General features: G+C 41.2%; 2 protein-coding genes across 7 annotated transcripts in view; both read right to left on the bottom strand.

Moving 5' to 3' along the window:
- Window positions 1–3676: 3676 nt before the first annotated feature.
- On the bottom strand, window positions 3677–4165 carry LOC137620067 (uncharacterized). The gene has a single exon (XM_068350343.1). The coding sequence runs from the start codon at window positions 4163–4165 to the stop codon at window positions 3677–3679; it is 489 nt and encodes a 162-aa protein (XP_068206444.1).
- Window positions 4166–8359: 4194 nt separating this feature from the next.
- Window positions 8360–23645, bottom strand: part of LOC137619702 (zinc finger protein ZFP2-like) — a 216539-nt gene continuing 201253 nt past the window's right edge. For all 6 annotated transcript variants that reach the window (XM_068349986.1, XM_068349987.1, XM_068349982.1 and 3 more), the window contains exon 3: window positions 8360–11994. In XM_068349986.1, the coding sequence (XP_068206087.1) occupies window positions 10122–11696 (1575 nt within the window). In that variant the 5' untranslated portion in view covers window positions 11697–11994 and the 3' untranslated portion in view covers window positions 8360–10121. The remainder of the gene's footprint in view (window positions 11995–23645) is intronic.

Here is a 23645-nt window from a genome sequence, read left to right as displayed (position 1 = left end):
TTAGCCCTATGATATTTGCCATGTTTAATTCCTATGGTTTAACTGTTATTGTAATTACCGTTCCTTTAATGTTTAGATATGCTTAGACATGTAAGGTTTGATGACTTTTGCGTTTTGACACTCAGTTGATACCTTATCGTCATAGTTATTTAGCCTTACGTTCCCTATGTCATTTAGCTAGTTGGTAATTGGACGTTTACTTACATTATTACTGTATATTATTGTCGTACATGGTGATTGTATTCTCCTCATTATGTTAATACTTTATTGGGCTTAGAAGGCATTCTCTGGTACATTTTCACCGGCCGTCACAGGTCGACCCAGAAAAGGGATTTTGACGAAGGAAAAATCTATTTCTGGGGAGAGACCTGTGACGCCCGGTGAAACCCTTCCCGGTTATTTTTGTACGGACCCACCCTTTCCTTGCCAAGCCATATGTTCTTGCAGAAGGATGACCTAGAGGGCGATCGTGTGGGTGACGGTGGCGTGGTCCAAGTGTGGTTTCTGTTGTCTTTGTTACGGCCCTTCCCTTTGATGAAGGAGTTATGTAAATGGAAGACAGCCTGTGAATAGTGGTTTTCACACGCCCCTGATGTATACACGACACCCACGAGGTGCTCGCGCAAGAGTAGTAACCTCTGCATTCCATGCTTTTATCTTTCTCTGGTATATTTGGAAGATTTATATCAGAAGAAGTGTAAAGAAGGACTTTTTCACCGAGCATCACAGGTCTCTCCCCAGAAATAGATTTTTCCTTCGTCAAAATCCCTTTTATGCAGTGACATCACGTACATGGCTTATAGTACTGTCAACGAGCTTAGTTCATTTAAAGCAGTCGTCCCATTTTTCAGTGAAGAAAACAAAGTGAGGGAGCGAAAGATTCCAGGGTAACTGCTATATTGGGAGCGAGACCAAAATACGAAAGAAAAATGTAGAAAAATTATTTATAGTAATGTTCCTCAAAGTCCACAACACTATATAAACAATGTGTGTTTGATGTGCAATCTGCATCTGTCTCTCTATCTTTGTTAAGCAAGTTAGCTGTTGATGTTGATTTTACCATTCATTCAGCAGAAGCAGCCTCTTTCCAAGCCCCTGAGGGTTGAATGGAGGTTCAAAGCTAATGCTGCAGTGTAGTGAGGTTCAGGGTACCATTGGCAAGTATTAAACACATTCAACTTATTTTCTACACTGGATGTATGAGAGCAGTTTAATAATCTTATAAATTCAGTTTCAACTCATGAATTTACCTTGAATAAACACTTATCAAACCTAAATTTATCTGTTTTAACAATAATTCTATACCATTAATATCATTTTAAGGATAGAATTCATCATATATGCACTCGTGAGGTTGGTATGGCTTTACCATCGAAAAGCTACCATTATGTTGATGTATATCTTTCAAGAATACTTCTTTCCTTATGTCGCTTTGCCAACACAATACCCAACCATAGGTATAAAAGGTGTTGTCAGGCAAGAAATGTGGGCAATTCTTCCTTTTACTAAGTTGAAGCAAATTCGACAACTGCTTGACTTCTGTTAATTGGGAAGGTCATAGTATTCTTGGCACCCTAATCCCATAAAACAAACTAAGAACCTTCTTCCTAATACTATTTGCTTTGTCTAGATAAACCCTCACACACCTAATAGGACAAAGAAGCCTATCCTTAGAAGCAATAATTGACTTCCTTTCTAAAAATGAACAAATAGAAAACTGAATAAGACCCTTTCCTTACCAAGACAGACACAATCATTTTATCCTTACAAAAAAGTCAACATCCTTAGAGAGACCCTAAGGTTCACTAATACATTTGGTCAAAGCCAAAGCCAACAATAACAGAGCTTTGGAGGCAAGACTCTTGAAAGGCCTTCAAAAGGCTCAAAACATGAATCTTGCAAATATTTTAAGATCACATACAAATTCCAGTGAACAAACCTGAAAACTGAATGCTTCTCAAAACTAAAAGAACTGAGAATATTTTCACAATGATACACAAAGTAGATAAATTCAATCTAAGATGTTTAAGAATGGTATTAACCATGAACTTAAAACCCTTAGCATAAAAATATTTTCTTCTCGTAAAAAAGGAAAGGTAGAAACTTAACATCATCCAAACTAGTTCTAGTCACTGATACTTTTCTGGATTTGCAACAATCAAAATATAAATGCCACTGTCTTTGATGAAGAATATTGGTATAATGTCTCTGGGAAACTACAATAGATATTCTAGAGGGCCTAGAAAACAACTTTTTCTTTGAGGATATGGTGGACAGTCTCCATGGGGATAGCTCACCCACATGGGATCTTAGGTGTCCACCTCAACACACAGGTTGTCTGAGGAAATTGGTGCTGAGAAACAACCTTCTCAGGCAATTTAACAGCAGAAATCATAGATAAGAAACAACCAGTCATTCTGAAGACCAACAACACTGATTGTTTGTCACCTTCAAAATCATTGAGAACTGGGCCAATACATAAATGTCAAGGTTCGACCAATCCTGCAACAAGACATCCCTTTCCATTTCATAAGATCTGGCACTCAAAATGTAACTCAAGTCACCAAAAAATAGTCAACTTGATACAGAATTGGCTACTATTCAAAAGGGACGAAAAGGGTCTGTACATATTTGCAATACTCTCTTATCCCAACTGACACAAACATGTGAAGCTTCCTGTTATGTTGTATCATAAAAAATAATCCACCTACTCTTTGGCACACACCACAAAGTCAACCCCAATCACCACTGAGGTCACAAGAACATGATATAAAATGGAAGTCAGTCAACCTTTGGATCAGCTCAAAATTCCTGAAAAGGACACATACTACTGCACTAGCTCCTTTCAATGTTTGCATTTTTTAAGTTGCTTACATCTAGATGGGAAACTTTAGGAAAAATAATTTTAAATATTGAAAAATAAAATAAAGGCATCAAAGCATACCAATAAAAAAACGAATGCTCAGTCAATATATTAACCGGTGCTGGGGAAGCTTCATAAACAAAAAGTGCCCAGGAAAAACTGATGAGATGAAACAAACTTTGTACTTTGAGGTATCAAGAAAATTCCCTTTTATTAAAATTTTTACACTTGTAATATTATTATATAATTATACAAAATTTGTTTTAAAATGTATAAAAAAAACCAATGTACATACAATTAACTCCAAGAAGCCTAACAAACAACAAATGTAACACTTTTGTTCAAGAAATATTGTGGCTGTTTGTGAGAGTGCTTGTGGAAATACTGACACCAATAATAATATCAAAAGGTAAGATAAAAAAGAATTTCATCGTAATTATACATTAACTTAGAGTAATTTCAATTAGTATGGCTAGTATGAACATTTGATCTCTTTGTTAAAACTTTCTCCTCTCTTTAAAATAATTTTATGACTTCCCTTTTTTTCTTATATCTCCATATCCTGTGGAAGACTAAATTTCAAAACATACATTGCACTTTAATGGTTAATCCCCTTGTCTTAATACCTTAATTGGTTTTACTCTATATTAGTGATGCAATGGACCCCAAGCTGGGGTCTACAGTTGCACCTCTATGCTCCACTAGCCTTGTATCCATGGGCTCTTTTCAAGATGGTCACCGTTCCCTCGATGGCAGCAATCTGCAATTTATTATGCTTTGGTATCACCTGAATGTATTGTCTCAGGTTTTGCTTCATAAGTCCTGTTGCCCCACCACCACAGATATTATTCCTATCTCTTTCAGTTCCCATGTGTTTTTCAAGTTGTTCTTCAGTTCTTGATATTTTGTTATTTTCTGCCTCTCAGCTCTATTGAGGCCAAAATCAGTGGGTAATGTCACATCTATAATTTTTGCTGTTGTTTCTTCTTTATTCCAAATCACAATATCAGGTCTTATAGCACCTCCTTCTATATATCTTCCTGTCAGGATTATCTTATCATAAAAGATGATAATGCCTCTGTTGGAGGTAACTGATTCTGGTTCATGGTCCCAAACCTTATCTTTTACTTCAATTTTGTATTCTTTACATATTTTCCAATGTATATATTTACAGATCTTATTGTGACAAGCTGTGTAGTGACCATCTGCAAGTAGAGTCTGGCTGGCTGAAACCAGATGACCAACACTCTCAACTGCTGTATGACAAAACCTACACTGGTCGTTTCCTGATACGCCTGACATTTTCTTGAAACCGTTTGTTAGGAGGCCTTTGTCTTATGCTCCTATCATCCTTTCCCCATCAAAACCTAGATTTCCATTCCTTATCCAATTGAGTGACTTTTTTTGTCTATGCAATCTTTTTCCAGTTCTTCTTGGAATCTTCCTGCTTTTCCATGGAGTTTCCACCTTTCCATTCTAAGTTTCTCTTCTCTGAAACTGAATTTCTACCTGGTCATCCTAGAGTCTGTTCATTGCCCATTGTTTCTTCTAGCAATTCTCCTGCGAAGTTCTTAACCTGCTTTGTTATTGATGTTTGTTGGCTCAGGGATTAATTTTTGATGTTTTCATCCTCAGAGCTTTTTAAGTATTGCCCTATGCTTACTATTGCTGCTCTGTAGGATTGATTGATTTCGGTTAAGGCAAGTCCACCTCCTCTGCATGGGAGGTATATTCTGTCCATATATTGGTTTCTATATGTGACTTTATGCAGTGATAATCTTCCTGGTCTTAACATCTATCCTATCTATCTCACCTTGTGACCAGTCTAACATACCAAAACCGTAGGTCATTACTGGTATCTCTAGCTGATTTATGGCATGGCTCTTATTCTTTGGTTTTATTTCTGACTTACAGATCTTCTTCAGGTGGCCGATGTACTCTTTCTTTATCTTTTCTCTCATTTTCTTGTGTTCTATAACATTATTTTTTTCTATTCCCAAATACTTATATGTAGATTCTTCTGACAGATCTTCTATGAACATGCCTTTCTCTACTTCTATTCCATCTGATGTTACTTTCTTCCCTTTCTTGACGGTAACCTTAGCACATTTATCTAATCCAAAGTCCATGCAGATGTCACTTGAAAATCTGTGGACTGTCCTAACAAGTTCTTCCAATTTTTCTTCCGTGTCTGCATATACAGTAGTTTGAGGTCATCCACGAAGACCAAGTGGTTCACTCTTTTGTTGTCTTTTCTACTTATGCGTCTGTTTAGGTCATAGCTGATGTTAAGGTCCTTCAAGATCTTACTAAGCGGATCTATGGTCAAGCAGAAAAAAAAAGTGGTCAGAGACTGTCACCATGGAATATTCCTCTTTGTATTTTTGTGTCTGGAATTACTGTCTGGCCCTCAGTGTGTTTAAGACATATGGAAGTCTTCCACTTAACCATCTGAGCTGACAGGAATGATCTTATTTCCTCATTGATGTTATATAATTCCAGACATTTAAGTATCCAGGAGTATGTCACGCTGTCAAATGCCTTGTTATAGTCTATCCAAGCCATATTAAGCTTCCTTTGCCTTCTCTTACAGTCTTCTAACATTGTTTTGTTATCAATTGATCTTTGGTTCCATGTTTGTTTCTTATACATCCCTTTTGTTCTTTTTCCATCCATATATTTGCCTTAATCTAGGTGTTCATAGATCTCATCTGCTATAACTCCTGTGAGCCATTTGTACGTTGTTGGTAGACAACAGATGGGCCTATATAAGTTGGGGAGTTCAGCCTCAGAACTCTTGGAGAGGAGAGTGGTGTTTCCTGTTGTGACCCACTCTTTTGATTCTTCTTCTCCTTGCTTGAAAAGACTTGTTCATAGTGTTGGTGTAGCACTGTGATAATTTTTCAGCCAGAATTTCGGAATCTTGTCTACTCCTGGAGTCTTAAAATTACTATATTCTTTGATTTTTCTTGCTAACTTTTCTGTGGTGAACCTTATTGCGGTCATTTGTTGTTTCTGGCTATTCTTCTGCCTAATGATGTCAATGCACGAATTCTCTTGGTGTTGCCTCGGATCTTCAAACAGTGGCTTCCAAAACCTCTCCAGATATTCCCTGCTTGGTGGTGTTCGTACCTCGATTGTTTCTTTCACCATATTTATAAACACAATCTTTGGATTTTCACTGAACTGCCTGTTTATCTGTTTTGATTTTATGTTCATTGTTTCTTATTTGTGAAGCTAGGGCCTGTACTTTGGCTTGGTGTTCTGCTAGTTTTCCTCTCATTTGCTTATCATCTATTCCTTAATTTTTCTTACTTTCTTAAGTAGATTTTGAGTGTGATTTTGGTCTTTCATATACGTGGACATTTGCGAGATCTCTGCCCTTAACTGGTTTATTTTATCATGTTGTTTCTTTTTCCATATTGGCTCTATATTTCTTTTCTTTGGCTGGATTCCTCTCTTTTCTTTATAATCTGGTATGATCTTACTTTGTATGTACCAGGCAGCACCATAATTGATATGATTAATTTCTGTCAAACTTAATCCTCCTGGGACCAATCTAACAAGCCCTGTGTTGACTTGATTCACCCAAGTTTTTAGTTCTTTATTTTCTTTAAGTTTGATCTGATTGGGTCGATCTTCCTGTGATATTGTTTTGGTTTGTTCAATTTTATTGGCCAGTTCCTCTTCTAGTTCCTGTTGTTGAGGGTCAAGCTCAGTTTTGATGTTTCTTGGTCGCCTAGGTGGAGTGCGGTTTCCATTTCTTCTCGCAGGGCTGCTTGATTCTAATGTGCCCATGCTAGAGCTTGAAGAGGGAGAGCCCGGTGGTTCGGGTGTTGCTGTCCTCACTTGTCTTTCTTGCCTTGGGGTTGTGGTGCTCCGAGGTACTGGTGGTAATGGTCTTTTCTGAACTTGAGCTGTTTTTTCCACAGTATTCCCCATTGTCATTTCTAGGGGCTCCTCTATGGGGCATTTGTTGTATTTTATCATGTCTTCAACATCCTCCCTCATCTTTCGAATTTTGGCTTCATTAAAGTGTTTATATGCAATGAAATTAAATTTCTGGGTGATGAGCTTTGATCTGGATATACCAATCTTATTTGGGCAGTGATGATGGAATATTCTCTCCCACTCATTGCATCTTTCTCTTTGTCTCGTAAACTTTTCTTTGGCATCCTCCACTGCCCATTCTTCTTTTCTGTCTCATCTACTTTTTCTGTATTCATGTTGTTCACTTCTCTTTCTTCATAGTCACTCTTTGCTTTAGCCCGGGCTTTTTATTTATATTTTCTATTGCTTCTTCAATAGAATTTGTAAAACTATCGATGGTAATACTGTAGTCTCGAATTGGTGGCAGCAATTTTCTCAGGTGGTAAATCAGAATCTCTAATTTTTTCCTCAAATACTTGGTTTCTACGTCTTCCCTACCCCTTATACCACGAGTAGGTGAAGCAGAAGAGGAGTACTTTCTTCTCCGCAAGGGACCATTCTGAAATAGTCTTGCTTTTGTTTTGGTTCCTTGTCTTGATGGTTGCTGGGGCCCAGGATCAGGACTTTGCTGATCTGGTGGGGATCACTGGTGGGTATTCGATGCATGTAATGAAGTTGCCCCATCGCTCTCAGCAACCTGGCTAGTGCAGGGATGAGTTGAGGGGACCGTTTCATCCTGGTTGGTACCTTTCCAGCACCTTTGCTCATTGTTTGACATATTTTTATTTGAGTTCCTCATTGTCCGCGGCTTATTTTTTCATCTGAAGCTGCCCTCACCTTGATTATTCAAAGTGAGGGGATGAAGAAAAATCCAGTGTCACTTCTATTGTGTTTTGTGAGATGAATTTTCCGAGAAAAAGCTTTGTCACAGACATTTCACTTGAAAGGCTTCTAACTCTTTGTCCTAATACCTTAATTGGTTTCACTTTATATCAGTGCTGCAATGAAACCCAGCCTAGGGTCTATGGTTGCACCTCTCTGCTCCACTAGCCTTGTATCCCAGGGCTCTTTTCAAGATGGTCACCGCTCCCTTGATGGCAGCAGCCATCTGCACCTCATTTATGTTTGGGCAACTTGGTATTGCCTGAAGGTAATGTCTCAGGTTTTTCTTCATAAGTCCTGTTGCCACCACCCCCACAGGTATTATTCCTATTTCTTTCAGTTCCCATGTGTTTTACAGGTCGCTCTTTAGTTTTTTGGTATTTTATAATTTTCTGTCTCCCATTAAGGCCAAAATCTTTGGGTACTGTCAAATCTTTAATCTTTACTGTTTTATCTTCTCTATTTCAAATCACAATATCAAGTTTTATAGCCCCTCCCTCTACTGTACATATCTTCCTGTTTGAATTATCATAAAAGATGATAATAGTCATGTTGGAGGTAACTGGATCTGGTTCATGCTCCTCATACCTTATCTTTCACTTCAATTTTGTATTCTTTACATATTCTTCAATGTATATATTGACAAATCTTATTATGACGAGCTGTGTAGTGACCATCTGGAAGTAGGGTCTGGCAGGATGAGACCAGATGACCAACAATCTCAACTGCTGCATGACAAATCCTACACTGGTCGTTTCCTGATATGCCCGCCCTTTTCTTGAAGCCGTTTGTTAGGAGGACTTGGTCTTGTGCTTCTACTATCATCATCCTCTCTCTGTCAAAATCAAAATTTCCATTCCTTATTCATTTGAGTGACTCTTCTTTGACTATGTAACTTTTTTCCAGTTCTTAGAATCTTCCTGTTTTCCCATAGTGTTTCCACCTTTCCATTTTAAGTTTCTCCTCTCTAGAACTGATTTTCTGCCTTGTCTTCTTAGCTATCGTTGTTGCTGTAGCTTGTTTAGTCCCCTTTGTTTCTTCTAGCAATTCTCTTGTGAAGTTCTTGGCTTCCTTTGTTATTGATGTTAGTTGGCTCAGGGTTTCATTATGACGTTGGGCAATATTTTCAATGTTTTCATCCTTGGAGCTTTTTAAGTAGTGCCCTATACTTACTACTTTTGCTGTTTAGGCTTGATTAATCTCAGTTAAGCCAAGTACACCTCTGCATGGGAGGCATATTCTGTCCACACACTGGTGTCTATATGTGACTTTATTCAGGGATAGATTCTTCCATAATATCCATCCTATCTATCTCACCTTGTGGCTAGTATAGCTATAATAACAAATCCATAGGTTGCCACTGGTATCACTAGCTGATTTATGGCAATAAACTTATTCTTTGGTGTTAACTCTGACTTATAGATCTTCTTTAGATAGCTGATGTACTCTTTCTTTATCTTTTCTCTCATTTTCTTGTGTTCTATACAAGTATTTTCTTCTATTCCCAAATACTTATATGTAGATTCTTCTGACAGATCTTCTACGAACATGCCTTTCTCTACTTCTATTCCATCTGATGTTACTTTCTTCCCTTTCTTGATGGTAACCTTAGCACATTTATCTAATCCAAAGTCCATGCAGATGTCACTTGAAAATCTGTGGACTGTCCTAACAAGTTCTTCCAATTTTTCTTCCATGTCTGCATATACAGTAGTTTGAGGTCATCCATGAAGACCAAGTGGTTCACTCTTTTGTTGTCTTTTCTACTTATAGCTGGTCATAGCTGGTATTGAGGTCCTTCAAGATTTTACTAAGCGGATCTATAGTCAAGCAGAGGAGAAGTGGTAAGAGACTGTCACCATGGATTATTCCTCTTTGTATTTTTATATCTGGAATTACTGTCTGGCCCTCAGTGTGTTTAAGACATATGGCAGTCTTCCACTTAACCATCTGAGCTGACAGGAATGATCTTATTTCCTCATTGATGTTATATAATTCCAGACATTTAAGTATGCAGGAGTATGTCACGCTGTCAAATGCCTTCTTATAGTCTATCCAAGCCATATTAAGGTTCCTTTGCCTTTTCTTACAGTCTTCTAATATTGTTTTGTTAATTAGTAATTGATCTTTGGTTCCAAATTTGTTTCTTATACATCCTTTTTATTCTTTTTCAATATGATTGCCATGATCTAGGTGTTCATAGATCTCATCTGCTATGCCTCCTGTGAGCCATTTGTAGGTTGCTTGTAGACAACAGATAGGTCTATATTTGTTGGGGAGTTTGGTCTCAGACCTCTTAGGGAGGAGAGTGGTGTTTCTTGTTTTGAGCCACTCTGGTAATTCTTCTTCTCCTTGTATCATTCTTGAAAAGACTTGCTCATAGTGCTGGTGCAGCACTGTAATCTTTTTAAGCCAGTAATTCGGAATCTCGTCTACTCCTTGAGTCTTACCCAGTGTGAATTTTATAATGAGTTGTGAGGAGAGTTTTCACAGAAAATGCTTTGTCACAGATATTGCACTTAAATGGCATCTCTCCAGTGTGAATTCTATAATGAATCGTCAGTCCATTCCTGTAATAAAATGCTTTGTCACAAACATTGCACTTAAATGGCTTCTCCCCAGTGTGAATTCTACTATGAGTTGCGAGACTTTTTCTCACAGAAAATGTTTTGTCACAGACACTGCACTTAAATGGCTTCTCCCCAGAGTGAATTCTACTATGAATTGCGAGACTTTTTCTCCGAGAAAATGCTTTGTCACAGACACTGCACTTGAATGGCTTCTCTCCAGTGTGAATTCTATAATGAATCGTGAGTCTAGTTCTATGAGAAAATGCTTGGTCACAAACATTGCACTTAAATGGCTTCTCCCCAGTGTGAATTCTACTATGAGTTGCGAGACTTCTTCTCACAGAAAATGCTTTGTCACAGACACTGCACTTAAATGGCTTCTCCCCAGTGTGAATTCTACTATGAGTTGTGAGACTTTTTCTCCGAGAAAATGCTTTGTCACAGACACTGCACTTAAATGGCTTCACTCCAGTGTGAATTTTATAATGTACTGTGAGAGGACCTGAATCGTAAAATGCTTTGTCACAGACATTGCATTTAAATGGCCTCTCCCCAGTGTGAAGTCTATAATGAATTGTGAGATTTTGTTTCGAAGAAAATGTTTTGTTACAGATATTACACTTGAATGGATTCTCCCCAGTATGAATCATATAATGTGTTGTGAGATTACTTTTCTGAGAAAATGCTTTGTCACAGATACTGCACTTAAATGGCTTCTCTCCAGTGTGAGTTCTTAAATGTACAATGAGATAACTTCTCCGAAAAAAGACTTGGTCACAATCACTACACTTGAATGACCTCCTCGAAGTGTGAGTTTTATAGTGTGCTTTAAGATAAACTTCTCTGGAATACGTTTTGCCACATTCTCTACATCTCAGCTGACCTCCGGTGTGAATTAGCTTGTGAGTGTTGGGGGGTTTAACAATTCCAATAAATTGTTTTTCTTCATAATTCCCACCCAACATCGTACCATCAGTGTGAGTTTTGGAATCACTTTCTTGACAAAGAGGTTTTCCACAGTCACTGATTTCGATCTGCTCCTTATTCTTTAAACATTCTTTCCCTCTTTCTCTTCCCTTTCCTTTGTCCTCTTTTGTACTTGATCCAAACTGTATGGCACGTTCCTCTTCCACGCCTGTCTTTACAATCTCCTCCTCTTCTTTATTGAATTCCGTTTTGCTGATTTCCGAGTCCTCCTCACTCACTGATGCATAAGAGTCAAAAGAATATTTCATGTCACCTTCGCTTGACTTAAATAATTCTGTCTCCGCTTTGAATTCTATTTCTGGCTCTGCTTTGAATTCTATTTCAGGCTCTGCTTTGAATTCTGGCTCTTCTCTGAATTCCATGTCTGGATCCATGAAAAAACAGCCATCATCAGAGACACCAATACTGTTCACAAAATCATTATTTTCCAACTTAATTACAGTGTGTGAAAAGGAATCTTCCATTTTGCTTTTTATTGGAAATTCTAATGACTCAGAATTCCTCTTCCTCTCCCTATCACTGGATGAAATCCTCTTCAATATTATCTTCAACAGCAGACAAATATGGAGTTAATACCAAACTTCCTATTGTTTACATCAAAGTCATACAGCATAAACCAATACAGACCCTTCTTCCTTTTCCCCAAGCCTGTATCTCTTCTTTTTCTTTCTTATTTACAGTCTGTATCTATTACACATATCTTCAGGAGTATACACAACTTGCCACATAAGTTGGATGATTATTTGCCTTGGGATGAAAAATCTGAAATAATACAGAACAGTCAGTCGTTGGAGTAAGACAAATTGAAAATGTTGGAGTTTTCTGGAATAAAATAACAAATATTTCCCCATCCATACAAATCCCAGTCCTTTAATTAGGGAGATTCATTGAATAGACGGTTGGAAGTCCCTTGGGAACCAAAACATGAAGGTATGTAACTTCCTTGAAAGTGTTCCAGGATCGATTTGTGGAGAAGCAAAGAGAGGCCACTATCACCCCCTATCTATTTATCATAAGAGGAATTGATAGGGTCTCGGTCATAAGAGGAAGTGATAGGGTCTCGGTCGCACATGAATTGTACTGTCCCATATAAAGAGAAACCATACCCCCTGGAGGGGATTTCAGTAAAATCCCACACAAATTATAAGAGTGGGTTGGTGAGATTCACCATCCCCCAACTTGCATGGAGGATGAGGGGGGGTATACTTCTTTGGATACAAAGAATGGTGCTATGAAGTGCAATTTACCACCATCAGATCCAACCAGCATGTAACATATTGACCACTGACCCAAGAGAGGGGTAAAGGAATGGAAGAGAAGAGCCAGTTCTTACTACCTTTCATTGCCGACTTATGCCAAAACACTATTAGAGACGCGATGCATCCTTGTCCCGTGTGGGAGCTGGGCTGGTTACATAAACGCTCAAGCTGCCATCACAGCCCCAAGCATAAAGATGTCAAGGGACTTCTTGGTATCCTCTTGCAAATAAAAGGCTGTGAAGGTTGTCTACCTTTCCAGACACCTGACCCACTGACAGAATTCTCTTGAACGCAAATGCAGGGTCAACAAGCCCTGGATCTAGACGGTGCCTTGACTCTCTCATCAGCTAAGGCGTATGCCCTATGGATCATCTCACGTACCTAGGAAGAAAAAGAGAAAGTGTTCATTGACACCTAAATCAGCTACAAACTTAAAAAATCTATCTCCTACGGGCTGCAGTGTTGCAAGAGCCCGTGTTTGACCGCAAAGGCCAGGAAGTCTACAAGCATGCAAGCAAGCAACCTCTTTCTCGGATCTGTCAATGCTAACAAAATATTTCCTACCATCAGGCCTGAAGTATTGGGTCCTTTTCGGAGAGTGCCGAAGAGTCCTCACAAGACACAAGAGTATCTCATCTTCATCACTACCAGATGCCTTCCAAAGCGAGGGGATTGAGATGGACTCGAGCCCAGGTCATGCACTGTCGGAATCTGAGTCTTGGTCAGGAGGTTTATGTGCCCTTACGGTCGTGTCGTGTTGATGCTTATCCACACTCGAGCCCAGGTCGTGTGCAGTCGGAATCTGAGTCTTGGCCAGGAGGTTTATGTGCCCTTACAGTCATGTTGATGCTTATTAACACTATTAAGTAACCCAAAAGGAGCTGTTTGAAATGTTGGGGAACAAGGTACATTGCTTTCAACTCTAGGAAGGTTATGTGGCAATGTCAATCTGACTCAAGACCAAAGCCCGGAGACCAAGTGATGTATATAAAGCATCGGTTTGGGGCAGAGAGGTGAGGAAGAAGACCTAGTCCTCTGAAAAGGTTTGAATCTGAAATCCACCAACTCAAGACTTCCTTTTGCTCTGATTCCACTGGGGTGCAGTTGCTTCGAGACCAAAAGGTCTTCGGTTGCCACTGAAGTTGTAGTAGTCAGTGGGGTGTTGTTAGCAAATACTTGCAGGCAGTCTATTGGGATGCCCACCTCATACCTCTACCATATCATCATACATAGTGACCAGGGACAAATCCACAAGGGAAGAAAATCAGAGAAATACAGGAACCACCCCTTGTTTTGGTTCTGGGAAAGGGTAGCTAACAGTAATATTTTTAGAGCTTCCCAGAGGTTTTTCCTTATAAGCAAATACTGCACCTCAAGTAAGATTTTAAATATTTCAGTATTTTAAATTCACCCTCCCCCCCCCCCCCAAAGCAATGAGGAACTAGTTATTCTAGGGTAAGGGAAAAATGGTAAATATTAGAAAAAAAAATTAAATTCAACATCAAAATTTCAAAGATAAAGAAATCTAATGTCCACTCATGGAACACAGAAATAAAGGATACTAATTCATTTAGCATACAATTACAATTACTCAAAACTTCAGGATACTGTCTAATGTACAAGAAACTATTGTGATCATTTTCTTTACTATAGCAATCATATTCCAAAGTAACTTTCAAGATTTAAATTTAGCAAAGCATAACCAGATTTATACAATCCCACATCAAAAGTACACAAGCTCAAATTCAAAGTAACCCAACTTTTCTAAGTTATGTCTTCTATTCACATATTCATGGAGGTTTAACGCCATTCAGTGCCCATCCACGTTTTACATAATTGTCATGAATGTAACTATGGGACACCACCAACTAGTCTTCATACACCTATGTACTCTGGCTTTCCCGACCCTACATTAGTCCTGAGACGGGAAGATTTAATGCCAACCCCATGTGCAGATTATTGCAACTACAAATCAACTATATGTAAAAGTTTTTATTTTGTGACTTTAAAATTAAACAACTTGTTTTTGTAAGAATTCCAAGTTAAAAAACTTATGAGACGAGATACAAACCAACAGACTGCTCTATCTAAGCACTTGAAAACACAATACTGTCTGCAAAGCCAAACTAGGACTTGATTATTCTTCTTTGAATATTTTTATTACTCTTCCTTTCTAAACCTGTTGTGTTTTATCTTCTCCAAAATCTTCAAGAGGTCTTAGCTCATGAAATAGGATTTCTATGAGGTATCATAACTCCTCTCTTAATCTTCTAAGAAGTACAAACACTACAAATTTTATATAATTTGCATTTGCTCTGACACTAAATACAAAGCCTTTTGTTACTTATAAGGATTATACTTTCGGGAAAGCTGGAAGACTAGCCATAAGACTTTTAGCTAGGTGTGACTACGCTACCACTAGTTAGCAGAAGGGGGATAAGAGGGGTAGCTGACGACCCCGCTCACACACACATACCTGTGTTGTCTCGACATCTTTTACTTTTGTCTCGTGAGAATAGACATTTGTCTCCCTCTGCCCAACTCTTTTTTACTGGCCTTTTTTTTCCTATGGTTTCACTTCTTACTTATGTTTTCATAAATATTTAAACATTCATGTAATGCTTTAAATATATATTATTTATTAACATTCTTTTATCATTACAGTGTGTGTTTCTGTTTTCGGGTCAGTGTAGGGCGGCGTTTCTCCAGGCCGGAGAAATCTTCTCATTCGGTCTCTTCCCCTTTGATGCCAGACAACCTAGGTTGGTGGTATTCCCCACTCCTCCAAGTGCAGCAACTCGACCTCGCTCACACTGGAGTCGTCCTCGTGTGAATACTCTTTCTCTGTTCGGATGTTGACGTTGCTTGCTCCCTGTGAGTTCAGTGGAGGGAAGACCGCTAGCAGCCTACCCAGACCTTGACTTCTGACCAGCTCCTCTTTGCTGACAACGCCACTCTCCCTCATTTACGTTGGCAGCCAGCAGATCCTGTGCCTCTCGGGAACACCTTTCCTGTTCACAGGTAAGGTTGATTTTCCAAGTGCTTTCTTCAGCTAATTAATTTTGAATCAAACTGTTTGAATTCAACTTTCTACACTACTAACAATATCGCACTCCTAAGCTCAGGCACGGAAGTCGGCTGAGGGGTTGCATAGTCTTTAGCTTCTTCCATTCCGTTTCGGGAACTCCCTTTCTAACCCATGGGTTAGGTTGTTCTCTCGAGTGGTCATTTGTCAGATAATTAATTTTATGGAATAAATTAATTTTAATATAACTTTTGTACAGTACTCCTTCGTTCAGCGATGGCAGCCAGTGGAGAGAGTGCACAGTTCATACCATGCTCCAGTCCTCTCGGGGGACACCATTCCCATCCGCAGGTTAGAATGTCCTTCCAAAGGAGGTTTTTCCTTTCATTCTTTATTTTTTGTTTTTCCTCACCGCCACCGACGCCGTACTTCTTTGTTCAGCTAATTCATCCGACGTAAGGAGTGCGAAGTCAGATGTTCCTGTCCTGGGCCGATACAGAGGCACCAGCTATGCTACCAGCGCCACGCCACCCACGCCCCGACGCGAGCGCCATCTGAACAACATCCTTCTGTATTGGACATGATGGTTTGGAAAGGAAAGGGTGGGATCGTGCAAAAGAATAGGGAAGGGTTTCACCGGGCCCCACAGGTCTCTCCCCAGAAATAGATTTTTCCTTCGTCAAAATCCCTTTTCTGGGTCGACCTGTCGCGGCCGGTGAAAATGTACCAGAGAATGCCTTCCAAGCCCAATAATAACTAGTAATCAGGGGAGAGAAAAAAACACCATATAAGGAAAACCATATATTAAGGTAAGTAAGCATGAATCATAAACTAGCCACAGGACATAGTGAGCATAAGGCTAAACAAACATGATAACAAGGAAGCCTCCGAGTATCAGAACACAACAAGCAACAAAACTGACATGGCTAAGAATACCCCAACACTAAATTTACGGTAAATACATTAAAAGTTACAATCATCTTAACCTAATATGTAATAAACTAGGGCTAATGAACCACCAAGGGAGCGGTGTCGTGGTGAGTGACGGGTAGGAGGGAGAAGAAAAGAGATGGATGAAAGGAAGAACAAGAGATCACTGGGGAGAGATACGGCTCCCAGCTGCAACCGTTGGGTATTTAAGGGCCTGTAAGTTCTTTAGATAGTGGCGTTTGAAGACCATAGGAGATTTCCAACCCGTGTACTTTTTAAGGTCATCAAAATCCATATTTTGGAAATAATTGATGGAGATAGCTACTGACCGGATATCATGAGCATGGGGAATTGATCCTGGATTGGCTTGTTTAATGAAGTATAGGATCTGTTGCCTAATACCCTGAATGGAAATGGTACCTCCTTGTTCTCTGATAAACAAGGGGCCAGACGATCGGGTAGCAGTCCTAGCTAAAAAGGCCCTGAGAGTAGTGACTGGACATAGAGAAGTATCTTGGAGAAGAGGAATAATCTTCCAAGGGGACCACCTATTTTGGGGGTCTTCATTTTTAGCTAGGAAAGAAGTACTTCACCTGAAGGGAGGAAATCGATGTTTTCCGAGTTTCGTGAGAGAGCTGCTAGTTCTGAGATTCTAGCACCCGAGGCCAAAGCTATTAGAAATAAAGTCTTCTTAAGAAGAGTGATATAAGAGCAGGATTCGTTGTCCGTGTCTGAGGCAAGTCTGAGGACATTATTCAGAGACCAAGAGACCTTTTGTGGGCGAACCGAAGGTCGAAGCCTAGCACATGCTTTTGGAATAGATGAGAAGTAAGAATCCGCCAGGTTAATGTTAAACCCAACCAGGAAGACCTTCTTCAATGCTGACTTAATGGTGGTTATAGTGCAAGCTGCTAGGCCTTTGTCAAATATGGACCTAAAGAAGGAGATGGCTAAATTAGGAGTCATAACAGTATGGTCTGAATTCTTTAAGAAATCTGCTAGTTTCTAAACTGCCGAATCATATTGGCGAATCGTAGAGTCCCTTTTGTCTGATTCTATAAAGAGGACATTATCCGGGTCGATGTTCGCATCCTTATGAGCCGCAAACTTCATGAAATCCACAAAGTTAGGGTTTTGGCTATCCTTGAGGAATGACACAGTCCGAGTTTGGACCACTTGGGTCAGTTTGGGGAATGGGATCCGGAAGGGACGGAGTTTCAACTCGAGGAGGAGAGGAAACCAACTGCTCTTTGGCCAGTGAGGTGCCACTAAAGCCACTGCCCCGTGGAAGGAGCGGAGTTTGTGTAAGACTTTCAGTAGAAGATTCACTGGTGGGAATAAGTAGATCTTCTGCCAATGGTTCCAATCCAGGGTTAATGCGTCCATGGCATGGCATAAGCCTGAGGGTCCAGGTTCGGGGTCACATAACAGGGGAGTTTGTGATTGAGTTGGGTCGCGAATAGATCTACCTGGAGACCTGGAACCAGCCTGAGTATCCACCGGAAGGAGTGTATGTCTAGGGACCATTCTGATTCCAGTGGTTTTGTCCTGGATAATGAGTCTGCTATCACATTCTGGACACCTGCTGGGTGAGTTGCTGACAGGAACCAGTTTTTGTCGGGAGCCAAGGCGAAGATAGTGACCAGGATCTGATTCAGGTTGGGTGACTTGGATCCCCCTCAGTTGAGGCAGTGTACTACTGCTGTGCTGTCTGAGACCACTCTGATGTGGGTCGACCTCGGAGGAGAGATTCTCTTCAGGATCAAGAACACTGCCATGGCTTCGAGAACATTGATATGGAAATGCTTCATGGCGGGTGACCAAGAGCCCTGAAACATCTGATGTTCGGAGTAACCCCCCCCCCCCCATCCACTCAGAGACGCGTCGGTATGAATTGTCACTTGTGAAGAGGGGAACTGTAGAGGAACCGATTTGGAGAGGTTCCTCCGTTCGGACTATGGTCGTAGTCTCATTTTTAAGACAGAGGGGATATTCGAGATCTTGTCTCTCAAAGGTATTGTCGCTCTCTTTCTCCAAACTCGATTGATGTCTTTGAGTTTGGCTTTTAATAGGAGATTGGTCAGTGAAGCAAATTGGAGAAGGCCGAGGATGCGTTCTAGAGCTCTTCTGGACACCTGTTGTGTTTGAGAAAGTTCCTGACCTTGGAAGCTATATCCCTTACCTTCTTGGGAGGAAGGGAGAGCCTGTGCTTTGAAAGGTCCCATCGGATGCCTAACCATTCGAAGTGGCTTGATGGTTGTAGGCAAGACTTTCGGAGATTGACTTGGAATCCCAGTTTGGCGAGAAAGTGAATTACCTTCGACGTAGCTCTGTTGCATTCCTGGGTCGACTGGGCCCAAATGAGACAATCGTCCAGATAGGCGATGATCTGTATCCCTTGGTTTTTGAGTTGTTCGAGCACCGTCTCTCCCAGTTTCGTGAATATCCTGGGGGCAATGCTGAGACCGAAGGGCATGACTTTGAATGCAAAGGCTCTCTTGCCGAGACGGAAGCCTAGGTAAGGAGAGAAGTTCCGAGCTACAGGGACATGATAATAGGCGTCGGTAAGATCGATAGAGGTGGTGAAGGCCCCACGGGGAAGTAAGGTCCGTACCTGAGAGATAGTCAGCATACGGAACTTGTCGCAGAGGATGTAAGAGTTTAGTTTCGACAAGTCCACTACCCTCAACGCCGACGAGTCTTTCTTCGGGACTGTAAACAGGCGGCCTTGGAATTTCAGGGATTGAACCCGTTTGATCGCTTTCTTCTTGAGTAACTCTGTAGTGTACTCTTCCAGGATGGGAGTGGGTCTCTGGAAGAAGGTCACTGGTGGAGGAGGAGATCCCTGTGACCATTTCCAACCCAAGCCCTTGGATATTATGCTGAGAGCCCATGAACTGAAGGTCCAATGGTCTCGGAAGTGATAAAGTCTCCCTCCTACCGGCAACACATCATTAGGAGGGAGTCAACCTAGGTCCCCTCCCTCCACGAGCACCCCTTGCTTTAGGTCCGCCTCGCTGACGGAACTGTCCTCTACCTCTGAAGCTTCCTCTCTGGTGTCCACAAAAGGAACCGGAGGATTCGTAGGTAGGGTTGTATGCAGGAGAGGACATCCAAGTGGGGTTGGGCTGTGTACCAAGGGGAGCAGTGAGGTAGACTACTTGCTGAGGGGGAACCGGTTGTTGAGAAGTCGAAGCAGAGGAAGACTGTGTCGACGAGTTACCCCGGACCGTCTTGTAAGGAATAAATCTCTGCTTCTTATTGAAGAACGTCTGTTTCTGGGATTCGATCCTTCTTTTGGTCGAGAGACCTCACCTTACTTGCAAATTTTGGTTTGCCCTCGCCGCATCCTGAAGAACCTTATCAACTTCGTTCTGAGGGAAGAGGTTCTTACCCCAGCAGGAGCACGCTATCAGCCTGTTCGGTTCATGTCTGATGGAGGCCTCAGACAGAACGAACTTCCTGCAACTAACTCGAGCCGACCAGAAGTCATGGAGGTCTATTTGGTAGGACAGCAGCAGGTTCTTTGTGAAGACTCTTAACAATGTTTTCGCTGGGTAAACCGATGCTAGGGACTCTATGGAGGTGATGGAGTGGAGGGACCTAGCTAGTCTATTACAGGTCTCGAACTCAGTTTTGAGAAGACTCTCTAGTAATCTGGGGAGCTTCTCAGAGAAAAGAGTAGAGGCACAGTCCGGGTCTAGCTTCCCCACTGTGAAGGTAGAAGACGTGTCGTCCCAGGTTGCAGAGGTACTCGGAATAAGCAATGAGGTGGGGTCCGTCTCCTTGAGAGCCGGCATGGAAGAGCCTTCCTTGATGGCCTGTATTGTCAGCTCTGTGATTTTGTCTATGAGCGGCAAAGAGATGGACGCCGCCGTCGTAAAAATAGTGAAGGCACCTTTGTGTGGGGTGAGCTTGGAGTTATTACACCCCCACTCTGATAGAGTTCTGGACCAGATAGCCTGGGCCTGCTCTTTCAGAAATATCACCGTTTCCTTCGGTACCTTGTCCATTCGGACCAATGCATGCTCCTTTAAACGTACGAAGCCATTGAATGGGAATTCTAGCCCCGGGGGGTAGAACTCCAGGTCCTCTAGAGGGCGGGTGCCTATGCCCTCTAGAGTTAGGGAACCATCTAAGAATGGGGCATGCAAGGCAAACCTCCAAGGATTGTTTTTATCGAAGGGAGGTAGCTTCGATGCGTCTGGGGCTGAAGGAGGAGGAATCAGAGTTCTGGAGCAGATCAGAGTAGCCACCATATCCTTAAGTTCTGTCATAGCCCCAGACTGATGTTGAATTTGTTCCCTGACGATATCCCTGACCAATTCGACGGGGAAGAAGGGTACCTGAAAGCCACCTGTTGGTGGTGTCTTGGATTTGGTAGACTTGGACTTCTTAGGAGTCGCGGTTTTACGGGGAGAAATATGAACATCAGGAGCCGTCGAGGGTCCGGGGACCGGTGACGTTGATACTGGCAATGCTGAAGATTTATAAGTACGTAGTGGCTTCACCTTGTGTCGTACGGGGACAGAGGGATCCCGAGGAGAAGCCTTAGGCTTATCAAAGCCGAGAAAGGAAGAGGTAGAAGAAGGAGTAGGAGAGAAAAGGGTTTCCACCAACTCGGCACCACTTACCTGCTCGTCCATGGGTTCTACGTCTATATCTAGATCTGCCACGTCCAGCGGTAAGAGGGGTTCATCCTCCGCGGAAATGGTTGCTCTGACTTCTTCAATCAAGGGGGCAGCAACTTCCGGAGAGACTGCTGCAGTTGTCGAGCCTGGGAAGAGACGGGAGGCCATGTCTCCATAGAGGAGATAGGGTGCGCCAGACAGGGCATTCCTGCCGAAGCCCGACACCCAAGGACGAAGAGCAGCCCTTGCTGACCGAAGAGAGTCATCATCGGCCTGAAAGATTTGTAGTGATTAGTGATGCAGGAGAGGGATCGCTCTCCGAAATATACAATGTATGTAATATTAATGGCCAAATTAATGTCTGCAAAAGATAAACAAGGAACAAAAGGAAAACCCACTTACATCATCGTTCAGGAGTATTGAGGACAACTCGTAACAGAGCGAGCACAAATCCGGGAACCAAAGCATATAAGAGGCTTGTCCCGGTTCCCAGATAAAGGAGATGGCGCAATGTGCATGTGACCGACAGAGGTCATGTCCAACGGGGTCGTTGAACGAGGCAGGGCATCTTTGGGCAGTACAACGAACCTTCTGTAAAAGAAAGGAGACTTAAGTCTAGATGTTCCTTGAGACTCTGGTAAGGGATTAAAAATCAACTAACAGAGCTTAGCGTAATGCAACATACGTGCTTATGAGAATTCAGTGAATGAGAGCCGGAGCTCCATATTAAAATATATTAAATATAAAAGTTCCTGCACCGGAGTGAGCCGGAGCAATGGCAATGGGACTGTATCATTATAAAAGGGATAATAATGAAATAAGAATAAAGAATCTAAAGCAATCTTCCGAACCTCTGAGGGTCGGGGAAGCAGTGACAGGCCCGTAAAATAAATATAAAACACAAGCCGTAGCTAAAGGCTAAGGCTAATATAATAGTTAAGCGTATTGGTGATCTCCGGTGAAGCCGGAGTTCGATGAAAGGTCCTGAATAATTCAATTGTGAATAATAATTCAATTGTGAATAACAATGGATATTTGTGTGGATATGGCCGTGGCCTGAGACCGGAGTAAGGGCCACCGGAGGGTTGTATCTAAACAATATGAAGGCCGTCCCAGAGGGTTGTATTTAAACAATATATAACAATAGTTCCAAACTCATTGAGAATCCCTCATGGCGGAGTAGAACTCAAGGCGGAGTGGAAAAATGTTCAGAACTACTCCCAAGCCGTAACGGGGAGAGGACGGAACTCGGGACCTATTAAATAACGCTAACTATTGAATAGTAACCATAAACTAAATAACTCGTAAGCTATCATACACCCGTAGAGGGAGAGGTGGGGGAGGGAGAACTCGTTGAACGCACAAAACGGAAAACGGGAAATCCACTCACCCACCCGAGGTTAAGAAAGAAAACGAGAGAAAGGGGTAACTCGTGACTGAGAACAGAAAACGGGAACCCCAATCTCTCGCTCCCGTGATTACAATATCAGAACCTAATAAGCACACAACACTATTATAAACGTATAATAATAAAATTGTAACATCAACTACAAGACTACGAACGAAGAATAACGTCTGCTAAAACCTAAATTATAGGGAAATAGTCGACTGACAAACGCCTCGGGGGGCGGGTACTAAACTATAATAAAGCTAGAACGCTATTCTTGTTCGCAGATTGGACTTGCTAGCAAAAAGTACCATGGGAATTAATAACGATAATAATAATGATGGTTCAAAAAGGCATAAGGCCAGGGACTTAACCAAGAACCTAAGTGACAGAGTACCAAACAGGCAAGACTAAGATGAACTCCCAGCAAGACAAGGGAAAAAACAATGGCCGCCGACGACGCGGACGGGCCCAGACGGTAGTGATAAAACAGACTATACTGGGTAGATGACAAAAGCCCGGTACTACAAAAAGCTGTCAAAACAAACTATGGTACTTAACATTGGAATGGGTGAAGATGGAGCTTCGGTCATGACGAAATAAATCCACAAGAGTGAAAAAGCCGAGAGCACAACAATATACACACACACTAGCACGTCCAAATTAGAAGGATGTTGTTCAGATGGCACTCGCGTCGGAGCGTGGGTGGCGTGGCGCTGATAGCATAGCTGGTGCCTCTGTATCAGCCCATCCCTTTGACGAAGGAATTAACTATATGGAAGACAGCCTGTGAATAGTGGCTTTCCCGCCTTTGCTTTATACACGACACCCACAAGGTGCTCGCGCGAGGGTAGTAACCTCTGCATTCCATGCTTTTATCTTTCTTTGGTATAATTGGAAGGTTTTATCAGAAAAGGTATATTAGAAGGACCCCTTTTCACCGGCCGCCACAGGTCGACCCAGAAATATATATATATATATATATATATATATATATATATATATATATATGTATATGTATATATATATGTATATATGTATGTATGTATATATATATATGTATATGTATATGTATATATTATATACATATATATATGTATATGTATATGTATATATTATATATATATATATATGTATATGTATATATATATATGTATATATATATATATATATATATATAT

Source organism: Palaemon carinicauda, chromosome 26 (assembly GCF_036898095.1).
Source record: "Palaemon carinicauda isolate YSFRI2023 chromosome 26, ASM3689809v2, whole genome shotgun sequence".
Classification (NCBI taxonomy): Eukaryota; Metazoa; Arthropoda; class Malacostraca; order Decapoda; family Palaemonidae; genus Palaemon; species Palaemon carinicauda.
The sequence above is the reverse complement of the archived record's forward strand: the minus strand, read 5'-3'. Positions and strand labels throughout refer to the sequence as shown.